The sequence below is a fragment of the Sorex araneus genome, chromosome X (genome assembly GCF_027595985.1).
Source record: "Sorex araneus isolate mSorAra2 chromosome X, mSorAra2.pri, whole genome shotgun sequence".
NCBI classification, from domain to species: Eukaryota; Metazoa; Chordata; class Mammalia; order Eulipotyphla; family Soricidae; genus Sorex; species Sorex araneus.
Window position 1 is genome coordinate 358,345,067 of NC_073313.1, and position 19,385 is coordinate 358,364,451.

General features: G+C 57.8%; 1 protein-coding gene across 2 annotated transcripts in view; it reads left to right on the forward strand.

Annotated features, from left to right (window-relative positions):
* Positions 1-19,385, forward strand: part of KLHL29 (kelch like family member 29) — a 255,641-nt gene that overhangs the window by 72,987 nt on the left and 163,269 nt on the right. For both annotated transcript variants that reach the window (XM_055120101.1, XM_055120102.1), the window contains exon 2: positions 11,435-11,545. In XM_055120101.1, the coding sequence (XP_054976076.1) occupies positions 11,435-11,545 (111 nt within the window). The remainder of the gene's footprint in view (positions 1-11,434; positions 11,546-19,385) is intronic.

The window sequence follows — 19,385 nt, forward strand, 5'->3', positions numbered from 1 at the left end:
AGACATGTCTGTGGGGCGGGCTCCTCGCCAAGGGGGTTATATGGCGCCCTGGGAAGAGGCACTTCCTTTCCTGACCCGTCTCCTTCCGCCTCTTGCCCCTTCTGCCCTATACGGCTGAGTCTGCAGGCACTGTGCACTGAAGAAACCGCTCTTCCTCATTCCCTGTTCCGGGTCTGCTCCCCAGGATGGCCTTCCTGCACCCCCAGTCCTGTTCTCCCTGTCTTTAGGTCACCCGGATCCCCTAGGATCCTCTCTGGGCCCTCCTGTCCTTCTGATGCATTTGGTGAGGGATCCAGACGCCACTTCCCAGAAGTCTCCGGGGTTATTTTTTTGTGAGGTGGAGCCCCAGAAGTCTCAGATTTTGAAAAATCAAACCGCTGGAGTCAGAGTCGTAGTACGGAGGGGAGGAGGGAAGTGTGCTTGCTTTGCACGATGCTGACCCTGGTTTGATCCCGAGCACCCCAAGACGGTCTCCCGAGCACCACCAGAAGTAATTTCTGAGTGCAGGGCCAGGAGTAGCCCCAGAGCATCTCCGGGTGTGGCCCCAAACAAAAACAAACAAACAAAATGAAACCTCCGAACTGCCTCATGAGAAGCTGATGGTGTCCGCCACTTTTTCCTCCCACTTCTGCCCTTCAAGATCATCACCTCACTTGTGTAAGATAAGATTTTTCTCGGTGCAGTACGTGAAGGGCCCCTGATCCATGTCCTCGTTCTGAACGGGGATCTGCGGGCTCGCCAGTGACTTGTTACGGTTTAACAGATTGATAGCAGCAGGCCCACCCTCACCTCCACGGGTGCTGGCGGGCAGGCCCGTCTCTTCATTTGCTTCTTGGTGCCGTTTTTTTTGTGGACTGGAGTGATAGCACAGCGGGTAGGGCGTTTGCCTTGCATGCGGACGACCCGGGTTCAACTCCTTCATCCCGCAGAGCCTGGCAAGCTACCGAGAATATCCCACCCTCACGGCAGAGCCTGGCAAGCTATCTATGGCTTATTCAATATGCCAAAAACAGTAACAAGTCTCACAATGGAGACATTACTGGTGCCCGCTTGAGCAAATTGATGAACCACGGTACGACAGTGCTAACAGTGCTAAAAGTGGTTTTTTGTACGTAGCTGCTGCCCGGTAGACCTACATGAGACCCAGCTCAATCCGCCAGGGGTCTCCTGCCATGTGCGGCCATCGTGCCTCCCTCACACAGAAGGATGCACTCAGGGGCCAGTAATTCAGGGGTTAGGGGTATGCGTTTCACCGGCCCAGCCCCGGGTGGGTCCCCTGCACTGCGTGGGCCCCCAACATCGCCGGCTGAACTTCCACAGGTTCCCGAGCACCAGCAGGTGTGGCCCTGCTGTCTCAGCACTGCCTCCTCCCTGCTTAGCATTGAGCATCCAGCTCAGGTGGCCCCTGGGGAGACTTCATGAAAAGTCAAACGAGGAGGGTAAAGTCCCGGAGACGTCTGAGCAGGGTCGCGACTGCCCCCCTCCCGTATTCAGGGGTGGTAAGGGAGGGCCCCCACTTGCCTGCCCCACAGAGATTGTCAGGTCCTGCCCCCTTCCCCATCCAGCTGTGGCAAGGGCCCCCACTTGCTGCCCCTGCCCAGACACCCAGAGGCCCAGCTGCACCCCGTAGCACCTGTCAGCAGAGAGAGGTGGAGGTGATGGACCCGCCAGCGTCCTTTCCTGCCTCTCTGGACAGTTCAGTGGGAAGGTACTGGTCACCAGGGGGGGACCCATTTGGCAATATACCCCACACTTTTCCCAGTGCTTTCTTGCACTCACCTTCCCCCAAATACTCCATCTAAATCTGTGGTTTTGGACCTCCCTTGGAGGGCACCCCAAACTAGGCTGCTTGCCCTTGCAGACGGTCTCCAGGCTGGGGTTCCTAGAGCTCTTGTCCTCTAGGGTGAAGCTGTGACATGCTTCCTGCAACACAGATGCACCCCTCTACACACACACATACTCACACTCACACACTCTCACACATATTCACACTCACACACTCTAACAACACTCTCACACTCACACACACACTCTCACACTCATACACATACACACACTCATATACTCACACTCACACACATTCTCACACTCACACACACATACACACACTCATGCACACACACAGTCACACACTCATACACACACACTCTCACATACGCACATACATACACACACTCTCACACGCACTCACATGCACTCTCACAGAAACACTCTCACACATACACTCACAGACACTCATACACACACTCACATACTCACACATACACACTCTCACAGACACATACTCACACTCACTCACACACACATACATGCACTCACACAAACTCACAGACACACTCTCACACATACACACTCTCACAGACACATACTCACACTCACTCACACACACATACATGCACTCACACAAACTCACAGACACACTCTCACACATACACACCTTCACACACGCACGCGCGCGCACGCGCACACACACACACACACACACACTGTCCCATCACCCGCCTCCCTCTACTGTGCTGTTTGAATCGTGTGTGTGGCCGGTACCCGGATGGGGGTTCACCCTCCAGCACCGTGGAGGACAGGATAGTTAGACAGCAGCAGGACAGTGCCCTCGGGGAGGCACAGGACAAAGGCCAGCCCTCTGTCCCCCTGTGTTGACATGGGCTGCCCTGGAGGGTGGGTGCCAGGGGCCAGGGGGCCCCGGAGGGAAGCTGCTCCTCGGAGCTGGCTCGGGACACCGAGCGCCATATCCACTCTCCGTTTTCTCAATGGAGTGCGATGTGTGTGATGTGTAATGAAATATCAACAAGCCTGCAGAAGCGGTGCTGGGTTTCTTTTCCTCAACCTTTAGACGCGTGAAAGCCAGCTATGAGTTTTCTATGCATTCTAGACGGGATGTCTTATTTTTATTTCCTTCTTCGTTGCTGAATGTTTTGTAGAAAACTGAAGAGGGTGAGGGTAGGGGAAACACACAGTCGCACCAGGAAAAAGAAGCAGCAGCTGTTTGACCCGGACTGTGTGTGTGGGGGGGAGGACCAGGGAGGGGGGGACACACAGGTTGGGCTTGAGGTTCGGGGCCCAGGGACCCAGGGAGGTTCCTTAAGGGGCCTTTCTCACCCAGGCCCTGGGATTCAGAAGACTCGGGAGCTTTTTTGTTATAAGTTTCCTAAAAATCATTATGATGTGAGTATCAATAAACTTATATTATAGATGTCTTTTCTTTCAAAAATCATTGAGGGGACAGAGACTGGAGTGACAGTACAGCCGGCAGGGCACTTGCCTTGTACATGGCCGACCCGGATTTGATTCCCGGCGTCATATCTGGGCTCCTGAGTTCTGCCAGGAGTGATGCCTGAGATCAAAACCAGGAGTAAGCCTTGAGCACTGCTGGGCGTGACTCTCCAAGAAAAAATAAATGAATGGGCCAGATGGATATGGTAAAGCAAGTACCGCACTTGCTTTGCATGTGACTGATCAGGGTTCAAATCCCAGCTCTACATCTGGTCCCTTTAGCACTGCCAGGTGTGGTCCAGCTTTCCCCCACCTCCCAAAGGAAAACAAGAAGCATAAAAATGAAGCACAGGGGACTGGGTGATAGTACAGCAGGTAGGGTGCTTGCCTTGCATGCAGCTGACCCAAGTTTGATCTCCAGCATCCCATATGGTCCCCCAAGCACCGCCAGGAGTAATTCCTGTGTGCAGAGCCAGGAGGAACCCCTGAGCATTGCTGGGAGTGACCCTAAAAGAGATACAGAAAGAAAGGGAGGGAGAAAGAAAGAGAAAGAGAGGAAGAGAGAAAGAAAGGAAGAGAGAAAGAAAGAGAAAGAAAAAAAGAGAAAAGAAAAGAAAAGAAGAAGAGATAGATTTCATTTCCTGCTTGCTGGAGAGGGAAAATGGAGGACTTCTTGCAGGAGAGGAGTGACATTGTTGGGCTGTGATGAGTCGAACCTCTCTGGGACTTTCCCAGAGTCCCCCAGAGCAGTGACTCTGTGGAAAGGACAGAGTGGCCGGGCCAAGAGGCCAGCAGTGCCACTCCTGGCTTGTGTCCTCAGCATCTGTGTGACCTGAGCTGCCCGCTGGCCTCTCTGGCCTATGAGCGGGTTTCCTGTCTCAGCTCTCGGGGGTGTGGACCCCGCCTGAGTGCTCGCTTCATTTGCAGGAGTGCCGGGAGGTTGGGGAGCAGTGACGGGGCGGGGTGGAACGATCTTTCCCTGGGAACGCGAGGCTGCAGGCGGTCGAGCCCCCTTGCCGATGCGTGCGTTGCCACAGATCAGGAAAACAGAATTAGCCTCTGATTCTATTTTCAGTTCCTGGGCTCTTTCTGTATTGGCCAAGAAAAGCAGAGAACTTACAGAAATTCCTGGTAATGACTGATCTCTGCCCGGGTACAGAGGAACATGCCTGTCTGTGGTTTATTTTTAAATGGAGAATTCATCGTATCTGAGCACGAACGACGATAATCTCCCAAGGCTTCTCTTTCACCGTTCCCCCCACCCCTGGCGTAGAGAAACAGCACTAGATACATTCTAACAAAATAGCCTTTTCCCAGGGGGAGGCTGCGGTGCCTCTCAGCCTCACTGGGGCCAGTGGTCAGCCGGTCAGCCGCTGGCCTGTCCATGGGTGTTGCAGGCAGGCAGGGTGGGAGGAGGCAAGGGCCCTGTCTTCGCCAGAACTTGCCTCTTGGTTGCAGAGTTCCAAGAGGAAATCGGGAGCTAGCTGGGGGGGGGGGGGGGGGAGAGAGCGGGGGAAGGGGGCAGTAATCAATGTTGTGTGTGTTTGGGGGGGACAGGGAGAGGTGGCCCCATCCAGGGTGGCCCTGCCCTCCCTGGCCATCCAGGGACTTGCGCCACACCTGCCTTGGTCTCAGCTCTACATATTGGGATGGTCCTAGAGCCCCAACCCCGTCCTCCAGTCCGACCTTACCCCTGTGGAACAGCCCACCTGTTTGGTCCTCTCACCCCGTTGTTCCGAGGGGGGAGACTGAGTCAGCGAGGACAGGAAGAGGTGCTGCTCCCAGGTGGAGGTGGGTGGGATGGGGGTAAGTCTTCCAGGCCCTTCACTGGAAAATGGAGGGTCCGGAGCTGGGAGGAGGGGTACGCGGTCCACTCTGCGTTGGTGTGAGGACCCGAGGGGTCCACTCAGAGGGTTCACGCGCCCAGGGCTGCTGCTGCTCTTCCCCTCCCTGTCCTTGTGCCAGGAACGTCCTTTCCCTCGGGAAATCCAGGAGGGGAGAGAAACTGCACCCAAGCGGGAGGCTGCGTCTCCCACCCCCAAAGGGAGGCAGATGGGGTGGCTCCTGGGTACTTGGGGTGCAGGTGGAGTAGCCCCTCTGCTACAGCCTCAGACCCAGGCACCGGGGAGATGAAGGGGAGCCCCTCGGGCTCAGTCTGGGTGTGCAGGTTGGCGTCAGCCCTGCCTACTGTGACCAGTACCCCAGGACTCGGTTGTTCTGGAGAACAGCTGGCGAGCAGCCTGTCTGCCCACACACTGCTTCCTGCTCCTGCGGCCTCTGGTTCTGCAGGACTCGCCACGGTTCCAGCAAGGCACACGGGGAGAAGGAGCTTACACACAGATGAGCCCCGAGACCCACATGGGTGGGTGTGTGGGTGGGGGGCACTGCAGGGAAGAGGCTGGGAGATCCCCCCCCCCACCCACTGATGCTTGGAAGGTGCTGGGGAAGAGAGTGCCGTGAGTCCCAGCCGCAGCGGGCAGAGAGAAGCTCACAGCCCAGCGGGCAGAGAGAAGCTCACAGCCGAAGCAGCTGCCCTCGCTGCCTGCTCACTAGGGACCAGTGCACCCACCCTCTCTCGGGGGGGGGGGGATGGAGGGGGCTTGGGCGCCAGTAACGAGGGAGAGAGGTGTCCGCCGCCCACCCAGAGCACCGAGCCAATGAGGAGCGTCAACATGAAAAGCCTCCGCGTGTGGGTCTGACGGAGAAGCAGCACCTGGGAAGGAATGACGGCAGTTTGAGAGGAGGATGCGAGGCGGTGTCTGAGCGGCATCTGGGAGCCGCGTCGCGGCCACCGCTGGTTTGTATTCCGACTGTGCAGCGACGCTGCCCTCTTGCAGATGCTGGGAGGCGAGTGGCCGGAACGAGCTGGGCTGGCGCTCCCCCTCTTCCTTGAGGGGTACCGCTGCTCCGTCCCCACCATGGCCTCCTACCCCAGCTCCCAAGGAGATAGAGAGGTGCCAAGAAAGGGGCCTGGCGGCTCGGCACCCCAGATGGACTCATCTGTTTGAGCTGCCTTGGGGTGCGGCGCCGAGCTGGGGGGCTGGCTGAGCCGTGTTCGTGTCCCCCTGAGTGTCCTCCTAGGTGGCAAGAAAACACTCTGGGCCACGGAGCGGGGCCTTTGATTTGCAGCTTTCCCCTCCCTACTACCCCCTGGGAGATCCCCATGAGAGTTTCTGTCCAGGCCCTGGTGTGGCGTCGCCTAGAGAGTCCCAGCAGGCAGAGGACACCCCGCTTGTATTGTTTCAGTTACTGAATCGCCGGGAGATAGGCCAGTAGGTTTCAGACACACAGTGCTCCACCCCCACCCCTCCACCCGTGTACACTGTCCAGCACCAGTTCCCCCCAGTTTCCCTCCCACCACCCGGAGGGCACCCCACTTGTCATGTTGCCATTTTGCTGAAATCGGCCGAGCCAGGAGGGTCCAAGAGCTGGGGCACCGTGCGGCCTCCTTCGGAGACCCAGGCGCCCTTGTCTTACACAGCGTCCGGCAAGTTGCTTTAAAAGCATCTCACGCTGCAGAACACAAAGGGAGCCGGGGGGTCAGCGGGGAGGGAAGGTGTGCAGAGACAGTGAAGAATGTTCAGGGGATAAGGGGAGCGGGAGGGGGTTAGTTACCCAGGAGGGGACAGTAGAGGGAGCAGTGAAGGCTGGATACCCCCTGGATGTTGGGGAGTCCCAGGCTTGCCCAGCTTCTCTGCAGAGTTTGGGGCTGTGGTAGGGGGGGTACAGGGGTCAGTTTGGGGCTTGCACACCCACCCCTCACTCCCTCCGCTGTGCTGCAGCAGAGAGATTCACCCCAAGGTGAGCAGGCGCAGGCTGCAGGGAGAGGAGAGAGGAGGAAGTGGGAGCCTTTGAAGCCAGGCAGAGGGGATCGTGCCCGGCCCTGAGAGATGGATCCAGAAAGTTCACGCTTCAAAGAACGTCAATCAGTGAATGGTGCACGTGTGTCTGGGATGGGTGGAGGGGCAGGATGGAGAGGCAGGGACAGTCAAATTGGTTGCTAACATTGGACCCAGGTACCCAAAACCCCCTCAGTTGTTGCCATGGTTTATGACCCACCCCGGCTCAACCCTGCCCGACAGGATCTTACTACTTAGAATTGAATTTCTGGTTAGAGAGAATTTAAATTAAATTTTTTTCCTCTTGGGGAATATGCAGTAATAAAAAGATGGGCGCACGCGGAGTGGATGGCGTCCGAAGGGGGTTGGCTGCGTGCTGGCAGGGGGCTGTGCCAGGGGGAGGCGCAGGTGGGCTCTGTGCTGGGTGAGGGCTCTGGGGAACCTGGCTGTCCCCCGGGCATCTGGGTGTGGCCGGAAGTGGGTGTCAGGGTGCAGGACACAGCCAGGTGGGACAGCGTGGGCTGAGTCCAGTAGTTGCAGCCGGGGAGGACGTCAGTGACTCCTTGGCTTTGTCTCCAGCCTAGTGGCGGGGCCTGGAGCCTCACCCCATCCCCAGCCTGGGAGCTTCTCGGGCTCAGGAGCTCAGAATGAGTGGGAGGGAGGGGACCCCCCAAAGCTGACCCTCCTGGGTGACTTGATGCAATTCCTTTGTGTTTTCTGTGAGTCTTTGTTTCTTTCCTATCTTTCAGTTTTATTTTATTACTGTTTCAAATTGAGTCACAGTGATATCCACAGATACAAAGCTGTTCATAATTGGGTTTCAGTCCCAACACCCGTCCCTTCGCCAAGGTACATTTCCCACCACCACTGTCCCCTGTTTCCCTCTCACCCCCCACCCCTTGCCCACCTGCCTCAAAAAGCAGGCACTTCTCTCTCTCTCTCTCTCTCTCTCTCTCTCTCTCTCTGTCTCTCTCTCTCTCTGTCTCTCTCTCTCTCTCTGTGTGTCTCTCTCTCTGTCTCTGTCTGTCTCTCTCTCTGTCTCTCTCTCTCTGTCTCTCTCTGTCTCTCTCTCCCCCAACAGCACCAGGTACCAGTAGTGTCCTGCTGTGTTAAACACCACCCTGAGAAACTGAAGATTCACAGCCTTTGAGCCCCGCGTGCTAGCACCGTGGCTTGGCCCCCGAAGGCTGTGTCTTTCCTTGAGGGGCACATGCCGTGTGACACACCCCTCGCGCAGAGGACATGCCTGGTGGGGCTGGTCTGTGGCCAGTTCTGCCCCTTCGTGGGATGAGGAGGCGGCTGAACAAGGCCGTGTGGGCGCTCACAGCGTCCTGCCTGCTCCCTCTGTCCTCCCTCCCTGCAAAGGCACAGCTGTCCGGGCCCTTCAGGCCCTCAGCTGCCTGGCCCCTGAGGAATGGTCCTCTGAGTGTGGTTATTTCAGGGCTGGCAACGAGGCCTTCGGGCTCTGCTGAACCCATGGTGGGTCTCTGCATATCCTGGGTTTTTCCCTCCCGTCAAGAGAATGTGAAGGAGGCCTGGGGGTGGGGGGGAGGGGGTGGGCACGAGAGCAGATGTGCAGGACCCAACCTGGGGACCGGGGATGGGTGTGAGAGCTCGTTGTTCCTCTCTTAAAGCAGTTTTGCTCCCACATAGAAATTGGTTTTTTCTGGAGGGAGGAGCGTGTTTGGGTCACACCTGGCAGTGCTTGGGGGCTCTGTGCTTGGGATTGTTCCCCGCAGTGCTCAGGGGATCACGTGGTCCTTGGGATGCAATTGGGGGGTTGGCCCCTTGCCAGGGAAGCATATTAACCCCTGTCCTATCTCTCTGCCCCTCCCCAAATGGTTATCTCTCATGAGAATCAAAAATAATGATCCCGAGGCCCTTGTTTACCATTCTCGTGGCGCTGGGTCTGCTTCACAACAGAGACCCGCTGTATTTATTAACACTGAGCACCAGTGAGTGTCCACTGTTTCTCTGAGGTTCATGGTGAAGTTCTAGCCGTTCTGTTCTGGCTCTTCCTTTGGTTTCCTCTTGCACCGCCTCCTTCCTTCTGCTCTTACTGTGGCTGTGAGGGGGCCAAAGCAATAGCACAGCGGGTTGGACACTTGCCTTGCACACAAATGACACGGGTGCCATCCCCAGCTTCCCACACGGTTTCCTGAGCACAGCCAGGAGCGATTCCTGAGCACGGAGCCGGGAGTAAAACCTGAGCATCGCCGGGTTGTGATACCCTGTTGTTGTGATGTCCAACCCACGCATACTTGTTTGTGGTGGTGGCACATTGGCTACAGGAGTTGCACCCTTCAGTTATGGTGCTCACACCCCAGGGGTCCCCCTTGCACAGTGGCCTTCTCCCCACCCGGGCATGCCCCCAGGACCGTGATGGAGTTCATCCCTCCTCAGTTCTGTGAAGCTAAATGAAAGCTCCTCATCATTCCACTCTTTAGTTTCATTTTACCTAAGATTAGAAGCTACTTGTTGAGGTTGGCATGAGTGGGCATACGAGTGTCCGTTAGACCAAAGTTCTGACCATCCAAGGGAGTCTTTGCCTTGCACGGGGAGAAGGAAAACACCTCCACCCCCCAGGCTCCCAGCAATGTCCTGGGTTTGGATTCATTTCCCCCAGCCAGGAGCTCTGCAAACTTCAGGCTCTGTCATGTTCCCTGGGGGACAAACTAATTCCTTAAAATCGGTCGCTCATTCTTCCTTTTAAAATCACATATTACGCCCTGAATCTCTGCAGAGCCAAGGGCACTGAAGTGCATGGGCAAAGCAGGGGGCCTTTCTAGGAAAGAAAGAGAATGAATCCGAGTCCATTGGGCACCACCCGATGGGGGATGATGGGAACGTGGGTCCAGCTGTGAGATAGTGTTTGGTGTCCAGGCATCTGGGATTTGAAGGCCAGGAGGAGAGGATGGTGGGAAGAAAGAAGAGCCAGAACAAGAAAGAAAATCACAGAGGCAGGAAACCAATTCAGATACAAGCTGAGAACGGTTCCTTCCAGGGAGGAATTTCTGGCTTGGGGCTCGCAAGGGTGTCAGGAGGAGGTGCCGTTTGCCTGGGACTCTGAGCGAGGCAAGTTCTAGAACGAGAGCAGTGCCTGACCTAGCGTGGGCCTCAGTAAGTACTTATTGAATGAAGGAAGGAAAGAGTTAGGAAGTGAATGAGCAAGTGAGTGAATGAATGAATGGAATGAACAAATGAATAAATGGGGTTCTCAAGGATCTAACAAAAGTCTGATCGCTGCACCCCCACCCGCAGACCTCTCTCCTCGCCAAGGAGCTTTCCCAGAAATACGTCCATCGTAAATTCTCACCAGCACTGTCAATACTTTGTGGCAAAGGGGATCGATTGATCCCTGTGCCTCCCATCATTGTGTGGTGGAGGAACTGCACTCCTGATTTTGGCTCCGCGTCAGGATTAAATGGGGACCTTGGCTTATTTCATTCCCCTGCAGGGGTGATTTCTTCGCCGTAAAGGAAACACTCTGTCCTTGAGAGAAATATTACTTTTGCCACCTTCAGCTTCGAAGTGGCTGTTTGATCCGACTCGCGACTCGTGAGAAGCTGTCAGTGCAGCCCACAAAGGTCGGCTGGAGAAGGAGCCTGGTGGCGGTGTCGAGAGTGCCCTAGGAAGGTGAAATTTGTTTACAGTAACTTGTTTACCTGTCCAAATGCTTCCCGTCGCGTTCCAGCTGGCCCTGCTCCCCAGGACTGGCGAGTGCTAAGAGGAAAAAAGGAAAATCAATGGATAATGCTATATGCCGTTTAGAAACAGATATTGATTCCCCGGGAATGATGGTGCGTTCTGAGTGGGCTGTGCTGCTCTCTTCGTGAAGTTGGAGCTCCTGGGCATTACATTGGCAAGAGGGTCCCAGGAAGCACCCCATGGTGCCCCCAGCCAGACTAGATACCCTCCATCTACGGGATATTCTTTTTGCCCGTTCTCTCCAGGGAACCCATCGTGCCCATTGTCTGAAGGAAGTCATGATTTGTGTCTGGAGTTCTAGATTTGAGTCCTTTCCTTGGTGCTCCGTCCAACGTGCTTCCAGTTACCCTGTCTCCGTGTCTGGGTGGGGTGAAGTTCCGTCCTGATTCCCTCTCTCAGAGCACTGCAGAGATGAAGGCTCTGCGTGTTAGACACAGGCGGTGTAGCACGTTTCCACCCCTTGGGTTTCTCTGCTCACCACGGGGCAGCTTTGTCTCTGGGTGGGGGCGTGGCAGAGTTAGGGGCCATTGTGTGTGACATCTCAAAGACAAGTGTCCACAGAAGGACTCGGGAGCATCTAAGACACTGGGATTCTCGCAGCTGCATTCGCACTAGATAACTCCTTTTCTCCCCTTCTTCTCTCCTCTTTTCTCTAGACGGCCCGGCCTCCGGGTAATGCTCATGCTGCTGCAATAAGTGTTGGTGGTCATCGAGGGCTTTGCATCCTGGGGACGAATCCTGAGCTTGCCAGAGACGGACGGCGCAAGGTAGGCAAGGAAGAGCGGCAGATCTGGGCAGAACGATGCACCCTGCTGATCTCCCTGGGGAGGGGAGGGAGGGCAAGGTGGTTGATTCTGTTCCTCTGGGGCTTTCTTAGCAGGGTGCCTAAAGCCCTCTGGGTGAGCTTCTCCCAGATCTGCAGTAAGCCCTGCTTAGATTGTCCTACACACACACACATACACACACACACACACACACACACACACACACACCCCAATCAGTTTTTCCTGGAGGCAGCCTGGGAGCCATCAGCAGCTCAGTCACCTTTAAGCTCCTCCAGATAAAAATGGCAATTTTGGGACCTGGGAGATGGCACAAAGGGCCTGAGCACATGCCTTGCATATGCATAACCCGAGTTTGATTCCTGGAGTTGCATGACCCTCGCCACCTCCTGCCAGCTGTGCCAGGCATAGCCCCGGTGCCCCCATCACTGCCCAGGCAGGATCTTATCACCAAGTCTCAGCACTGAACCATCTGACCAGGTCAGACAAGTGTCCCCAGGAGTGGCCCTTGTGTTCCCCAGAGCATTGCTCGGGAGTCCTCACAGCCCCCCGAAAATATAACTACAAGTATTCTTTTATGTTTATCTTTTTTTCTCTTACTGAAAGGTTATGGTGAATACCTTTACAACAATACTTGTTTATCAGAATATGTTTGAAGGTGGCACCTAAAATGATCTAGGCAGAAACATTTTTGCTTGGCTGGATGGATTCTTTCCTTGGAATACGCTTGCAGAGGTCTGGCCTCAAATTCTTACTTAGGGTTCTCCCACCTGGTTAAGGGACCTCCAGGAAAGAGGTCGGGGAACGTAGACTACATAGGGTCAGGAATCTGAGGGAATTAGGGAAACAGTTGACATGTTCGTGCTGACACCCACCAGCAGGACCAGACGGAGCCTGCGGAAGCAGGGGGACCTAGAGCTAGAGTTGTCACCCACATCCCATTTCTCTGGCCACAGAGCCAGGGCTTGGAGTGAAGATGGGATGGAGGGAGTCAGACAGTGTCTGGGAGGCACTTGAGCCTTTAGGGGGCCCAAGCCATCCCTCTGGGGCTTTGCATGATTCTGGGCTCTCTGTCTATCTCTGTCTCTGTCTGTCTCTCTGTCTTTGTCTCTGTATCTCTCTTTGTATCTCTCTCTCTCTCTCTCTCTCTCTCTCTCTCTCTCTTTCTCTCTCTCTCTGCAGAACCGGTAGACCCCCAACTGTTCTCAGCCTCTAGGTGTCGAGACTGGCTTGCACAGAGACAGACGTGAGCATTCTGGGGTCTCAGGTTATGGCAGGAAGCAGGGGGAGCTCCAGGCTGGGTGTGGACCAGCTGCTGGGACTGTGCATGTGGCCATGTCCCCCCAACCCGACAGGGGGCTCCTCTGTTGCTGCTGTCATACGCCTTCTGTGGACGGGGGCCTGCTCCCCGGGGGCTGGCTGGGCATGGCCACATGTGACCCTCCTAGGGCAGCTGCAGTGGAGAAATCCAAAGACACAAGGGGTCCCTCCTCGGGCAGGAGACCACAGGCCTGAGGAGGCATATGAGATTTCACCACCCGCGCTCACCACAGAAGATTCTAGATCCTTCCAGATGCCTGACAGCTGAGGTGCTGAGCCCACATGCCTGCAGTGTCTTCCTGGAGGCTGCCACCTCGGGTGGCCCTGGTCGCTGTGTGACAGCAGAGCTCAGGAGGGCTGGTCGTGTGGGTGCTGGTGATCTCCCGAGGGCCCTTCTGGAGAACCCAGCAACGGAGCCTCAGCCTGAGACCCCGCCCCCCCCTGTCCTGAGGTTCCCCCCACCCTCCAGTGGGGCCTCGGGGAGAGACTTGTGGGTGATCATAGGGGGGACAGCGGGCCCCATCCTGAGGCTGGTCTTCATGGCGCCCCAGCAGAGAGCTCCTTCCCAGGGACAGGCCCCCCAGAGCAGAGCCGGAAGCTGCAGTGTCCCCCCTCATCAGGAGAATGTGGCAGGGTTCAGAGAGGGTGGGACACTCAGAAATGTCTCCCAGAGGCACCCTGAGCCCCCTGGGGAGGCTGGTCTGCAGCCTGTGGGGAGGAGGCGCCAAGCTGGCGTAGGTGGCCTGGACGCGAGGGCCAGTCTGGAACGGCAGGTTAAGGGTCGCTCTGGCCTGGACCCCGAGCTTGTGTCTGAGCCTGTCGCCTCCCTGTGCGGGCTCTGAGCAGCACCCACAAGGGGTGGGGGCACAGTGCCTCCGGGGGTTCCCCTCTCTCATTCGCCAGTCCCGGGCGCCGGTCCATGCTCCGAGCTTGGCTGTTCAGCCAAATATCCATCCCCCCAACCCACCCACACTCCACGGCCGTGCCAGTGAGGCCTGAGCCGGGGGGAGCCATGAAGGGGAAGGGGCGGCCCAGAGACCACCCTCGCCCAGCCCAGTTCTGAGCGAATTCCTGTTTATTGGCAGCTCACCCCTTCTCTGGGGCTATGAATTATTTACGCAATAATGACTTCAGTGTTCAGGATGGAAGCCCCGACTCTCTCCCGAAGGCGCGGCACTAATTGGGGTGAAGCCACTCCCCCTGTGGCCGCCACCCCCCTGCCCCAAGCGAGCGTCGCTCCTGGGACAGAGCCTGACAGCGCTGTGGCCCATGGTGGTCCAGCCCCTTGTAATAAGGGAAGATATGAGCAGGAGGAGCCAAGGATCTGGGGGCGCCTCGGGGGTCCTGGATGCAGCAGGTGCACAGCCGGGGCTCTGGACATAGGCGCAGTGGGGAGTGAAGGCGGCACAGAGACTCCCGTCGCCTGTGGCTGCACAGCAGGGAGTGGAGGGGGCACAGGCTCCCCGTCGGCTGTGGCTGCGAAGACTCCAGGGCCCTCTGCTGTTGTTCGTGGAGAAGGAGGATGCAGCCCTCGGTCCTGTGGGGAGGATGGCAGCTCCTGCGATGGGGACAGAAGTCCCCTGAGCGGCTGCCTCTGCAGACAGGAGGGACTGTCCCCTTCCACCTGATCCTACCCTTACAACCCATCCTGTTCAGCAGTGTGACCCCCCTGTGGGGTTGTGATCCACCGTTGGAGAGGCTAGTTATGATGCTGCTTTCTTTCAACGTTTCCCGAATGAAGGACAAAAGGAATGAGAGTGGAGAGATGAATGAATGCATGCTGTACAAACCCCTCTGAGGGGGCCGCACCCCTTTCTGCAACGTGGCTGCGCTCTACAGCCAGCACTTGGAGACCCCGAGTCCAGTGAGGGTCGGGGCAGTTGTGGCCTGGGTGGCCAGGGGTACCCAGGACAAGTGGCCGGGCAGGGCAGGAGGAGAGGGGGATCCCCTCAAAGAGCACCTGAACCTTGGACAGTCGCTCAGGACCATTTTCCGTCCTTGCTGATGAACTCGTGTAACCCGCTGGCCTGTCATCTAAAGCGGGCATCACTGTCCCCCCTGTTTTGCAGATGAAGAAGCAGGTGTACCGCGTGCGGGAACCCACCGCTGGCCAGGGGCTGAGGACCTGCAGTCTGGTCTTCCCATCTGCGCTCTTGACCATAACACTTGGCCGGGGCTTCTTAAACTTCTTCCATGTGAGGGAGTTTTTGCCCAAAAACTGTAACACGGCTCAGCTCTGCCAGAAATACCTCAGAGTAATTTACGCACAAGATTGATTTTTCTTTCTTTTTGGTTTTGGCCCATACCTGGTGGTGCCCAGGGACCACTCCTGGCAGTGCTCAGGGGACCATACGCCGTGCTGGGAATCAAGCCGGGGTTGGCCGCGTACAAAGCAAGCAGCTTAATCCCTGCACTCTCTCTCTCTCTCTCTCTCTCTCTCTGGCCCCTCACCCGTGTTCGAGTTTGGTTTTGTTTGGTTTTGTTTCTCATCTGGGCACGACACCTGCTGGTGCTCAGGGCTTAATTCGGGCTCGGTGCTCAGGGATCACTCCTGGCAGTTCCCGGGACACCAGGTGCCATGCTTGGAATTGACCTGGATTGGCCACATGCATGACAAGTGCCTTTTCCTTGGTTCTATCTCTGCAGCCCACACGCGGTAGATCTGAAATTAATTTTCGATCATTGTGCACTCAGAAACCTTTTCCTGCTGCCAAATTTCTCACAGCCCTCCTACTCAGCAGTGTGACCCCCCATATGTGATCCACCGTTGGAGAAGCTTGTTACGATGCAGCTTTCTTTCAGCGTTTCCCGAATGAATGACGAAAGGAATGAAAGTGGAGAGATGAATGAATGCATGCTGTAAAACCCCTCCGAGGGGGCCACACCCCTTTCTGCAGCATGGCTGCGCTCCGCAGCCGGCGCTTGGAGACCCTGAGTCCAGTGAGGTTGGGGGGGTTGTGGCTGGACGGCAGGGGGTCCCCTCACAGAGAGCAGCTCTGGCGGGTGACTGGGCCCCCCAGGAGAGCCGAGTGATTCAGGCTCAGTGAGGTGCATCGGAGCGAAACACGCCCTCAGCCCAGAAACCCTCCAGGGCCTTCTTCATGCCAGGCTCCAGACTGGGACCCCAGAATGGTGACTCAGCCCCTGCCTGACGCCAGGGCCTGCCAGCTGCTCCCAGGGTGGGCCAGGAGACAGCCAAGTGGCAGGAGGGTGTGTGTGGTGTGGCTGAGCCAAGCAGAGGAGGGGCCGGGGCAGCCCAGAGCACAGCCTGAGGCAGCTCCCGTGTGTGTGTGGGGGGGGTCCTCTGCTGAGTCTGCACGGCAGAGTCCCGGGGCCACGGCGGGTCAGCCGGCCGGCCATCCTTCACCCCAGGGGCACCAGAGGGGTGCCAGGACCTGGAACCTGCTAGGAGGGAGAAGTCCCGAGGGGCAGGTGGGCTATGAGCACTTGAGGGGGGGGGAGGTTGTTTCCGGGGAGGGGAGGCCGGAAGTGGGGTGTCAGCCTGCAGGGTTCCGGATGCTTGTGAAGGCCTGGCATGTGCACGCCTCTGTGTGTGTGTGTGTCTGTGTCTGTCTGTCTGTCTGTCTGTCTCTCTGTCTGTCTCTCTGTCCGTCAACAGGGAGCCTTGTCTCCAGCATCTTATCCAGAGGCCCCCTCCCTCCAGCCCTCACTGTGTCAAGAGTGAAGCCGACAGCTGGGGAGGTCTGTCTGTCTGTCCGTCTGTCTGTCTGTCTGCTGTCCGGGAAGCCGAATCATCTTCATTTAGCCCAACTCTCCGAGGCCGTTGGGCGGCCCCGGGCACCCCTGCACCAGTGCCAAGTGCATCCGAGGAAGCCTTGAGCCGGTGCTAAATAAATAATCGCACTGTTTATTCTGGGACGGAGCGGGGGACCGTCTCCTCCCTGTGCTAACAGGAGGCTCCCGGGCTGGCTGCCGTCCGGCCGGACAGACGGGGACTGCAGTGGGCACCCCTTGGTGGGTGCTGACCTGGGGGACCCCCCCCCCAGGCAGCCGCTGTCTGGGTCCCACCACCCCTTCCGGTTCTCAGCACCTGCCTGCGCTCCTGCCGCCGAGGACGAGGGGCCAGGTTAATTGCTACCTCCCGCGCTGTTACTAGGTTACTTTTAAAAAGCAGAAATAGGCTCTTTGTGATTTTTGTTGTTGCTCCCTTACGAACAGGAGGCTTTTATCTAAACGGGTTGCTACAAATCAAAAGAAGAACCCGAGCGGGTTGCTAGGCTGCGTCTGTCTCGCTCAGGCGGCTCCCGAGCTGTGAACACCGCCGCTGTGTCCCCCCTCGGGCGGGTGGGCAGCAGCTCACTTACAGGGAGAGGACGACGGTGCTGCGCCCGTGATTGATGCGCCTCCACGCAGCCAGGAGGCGGGGACAGGGGGGCGGCGGGGGCGGTCTGCAGCCCGAGTGGGCTCTCTGTCCTCCGTGCAGTGAGCACAGAGCGGGGTCATCTGCTCGTAGTGGGGGGCGGCAGGCAGGACAGGTCAGACGTGACCCTTTTGGTTTCTTCCTGGGAAGAGACAGGGCCGCAGGGAGGCTCCAGATTGGTCCCTCCCTGCCAGGCTGGACAGACAGACAGACAGACCTTCCCAGCAGTCAGCTTCATTCTTGACACGGAGTGGGTGCAGGAGGGAGGGGACCTCTGGATAAGACGCCGGAGACAAGGATCCCCCGTTGTACTCTGATGCGATGAGCTGTGTGACCGCTGGGAAGGCACTGGCCGTCTCTGGGCGTCCTCTGCTCCCGGGTATGATAAGGGGCGATGTCAGTCTGTCTGTCTCCCTCCAGGGGCCCCTCAGAAGCAAACCCGGAGCACCTGCGTGAAGTCCCGGGAGGATAAAGGATTGTGGCCGCTGCCTGGGTGGGTCCAGCAGAGGGGGTGGGGGTGGCCGCTCAGATCTCCACAGGCCCGAGAGCAGCTGCGGGGCGTTGGGTGCGAGGGGGCGGGTCTGTGCGTCAGGAGGGAGAGAGTGTGGCACTCAGCAGCCCACTCGAGGGTCTCCAGTGGCATCAGGCTCTGGGCCCTCCTGGCCTTGGAGATGCCCAGCCATCCCCCGGGGGACTCTTCCCCCGGGGGACGGCGTGTTCCCTGTGCCCGCACATGCCCGCACATACACACGCGCCCACACGCAGAGTCACGTTTCCAAATTTAAGTCACCTCTATTTGGAAACCAGAGCCTTGGGCCCGACTGACAAGCGAGCTCCCGTGGCCTCTCACCATCTAGCCGCGGGGGGGGCGTGGGTGGGGTCTGGCCTCCTGAGCCCCCGGCGGGGTCCCCCATGCTGGCAGCAAGCCTGGCCAAGGGCAGGTGCTCCAGAGACACAGAGGTTGAGCAGTTGAGCTTCCAGGACCCCTTGGAAGGCTCCTTCCTGCCTCCTTTGTCCGGGTCTGACCGGAGCGTGTGGCTTGCTCGCCTCCCTGCTGGCCTGCCGGCTGCTTTGAGGACAGGGCCTTTGTCTGTCCCCTCTGCGCCCGGGCCCTGAAACGGCGGCTACGCTGTGGCTGCCAGAACGAACGTGCTCAAAGAAATGATGAATGAGTGAAAGAGGCATCGCCGCACAGCCTTCCTGTACAGCCCCGGAGCCGCCAACGCCATCAGTCATGCCGCTTCCCGGAGAGAGAGGACTTGGGATTAGAAGACAGAAATCCCGGAGGTTTGTCTCAGCACCGGGGGCTCTACGAGATCATCCACAGGGGAAGAAACGCACAGGGGCGGAAGCTGAGTGTCTCGCTGCCGTCCTGAGTGGAGGCAGGCGGGCACGGCAGGCCGGCGGGGCCCAGAGGTGGGAATTAGAACGAGGCTTCCCTGCTCTGAGCACTCACCGCACGGAGCTGAGCTTGCAGAGTGCAGATGGGCTGTCAGTGCCCCCCCCACCCCCAGCTGGGCACAGACCCACAGTCCTCCCGTTAGGCCTGGCCCTTGGGGCCGGACCAGGTAAGCTGGGAAACGGCCACTTGGAAAGTCAAACTTGGCCATGAAAAATAAACACTGAGGTTTGTAGAGAAGCTATTTCGGGCGCCGGTACCAGAGGAGTGGCTGGGGGCCTGCCCCACTCCGGAGGCGGAAGCCCCGTGTGTGTGTGTGTGTGTGTGTGTGTGTGTGTGTGTGTGTGTGTGTGTATGTGTGTGTGTGTGTGTGTGTGTGTGTGGTGTGTGTGTGTGTGTGTGTGTGTGTGTGTGTGTATCCGAAGCCTGCCCCACTCTGGAGGTGGAAGCCCCGTGTGTGTGTGTGTGTGTGTGTGTGTGTGTGTGTGTGTGTCCAAAACAATTTTGCATCCAGAAATAGGGAAGGAGCCCACCCCCAGGCTACCTGCTCTGGACCAGGGAAACTGCTGGGTGCAGGACCCGCTCCAAATGGCCCAGGAGGGCACAAACAGGTAGCTCTGCCACCATCCTGGGCACAGGGACACTCCGGGGACCCCTCATTCCCCGAGTTACCCCTGACCCACCTGGACCCCCCTCCAGAGGCTGAGAACAGGCCCAGCCATGTC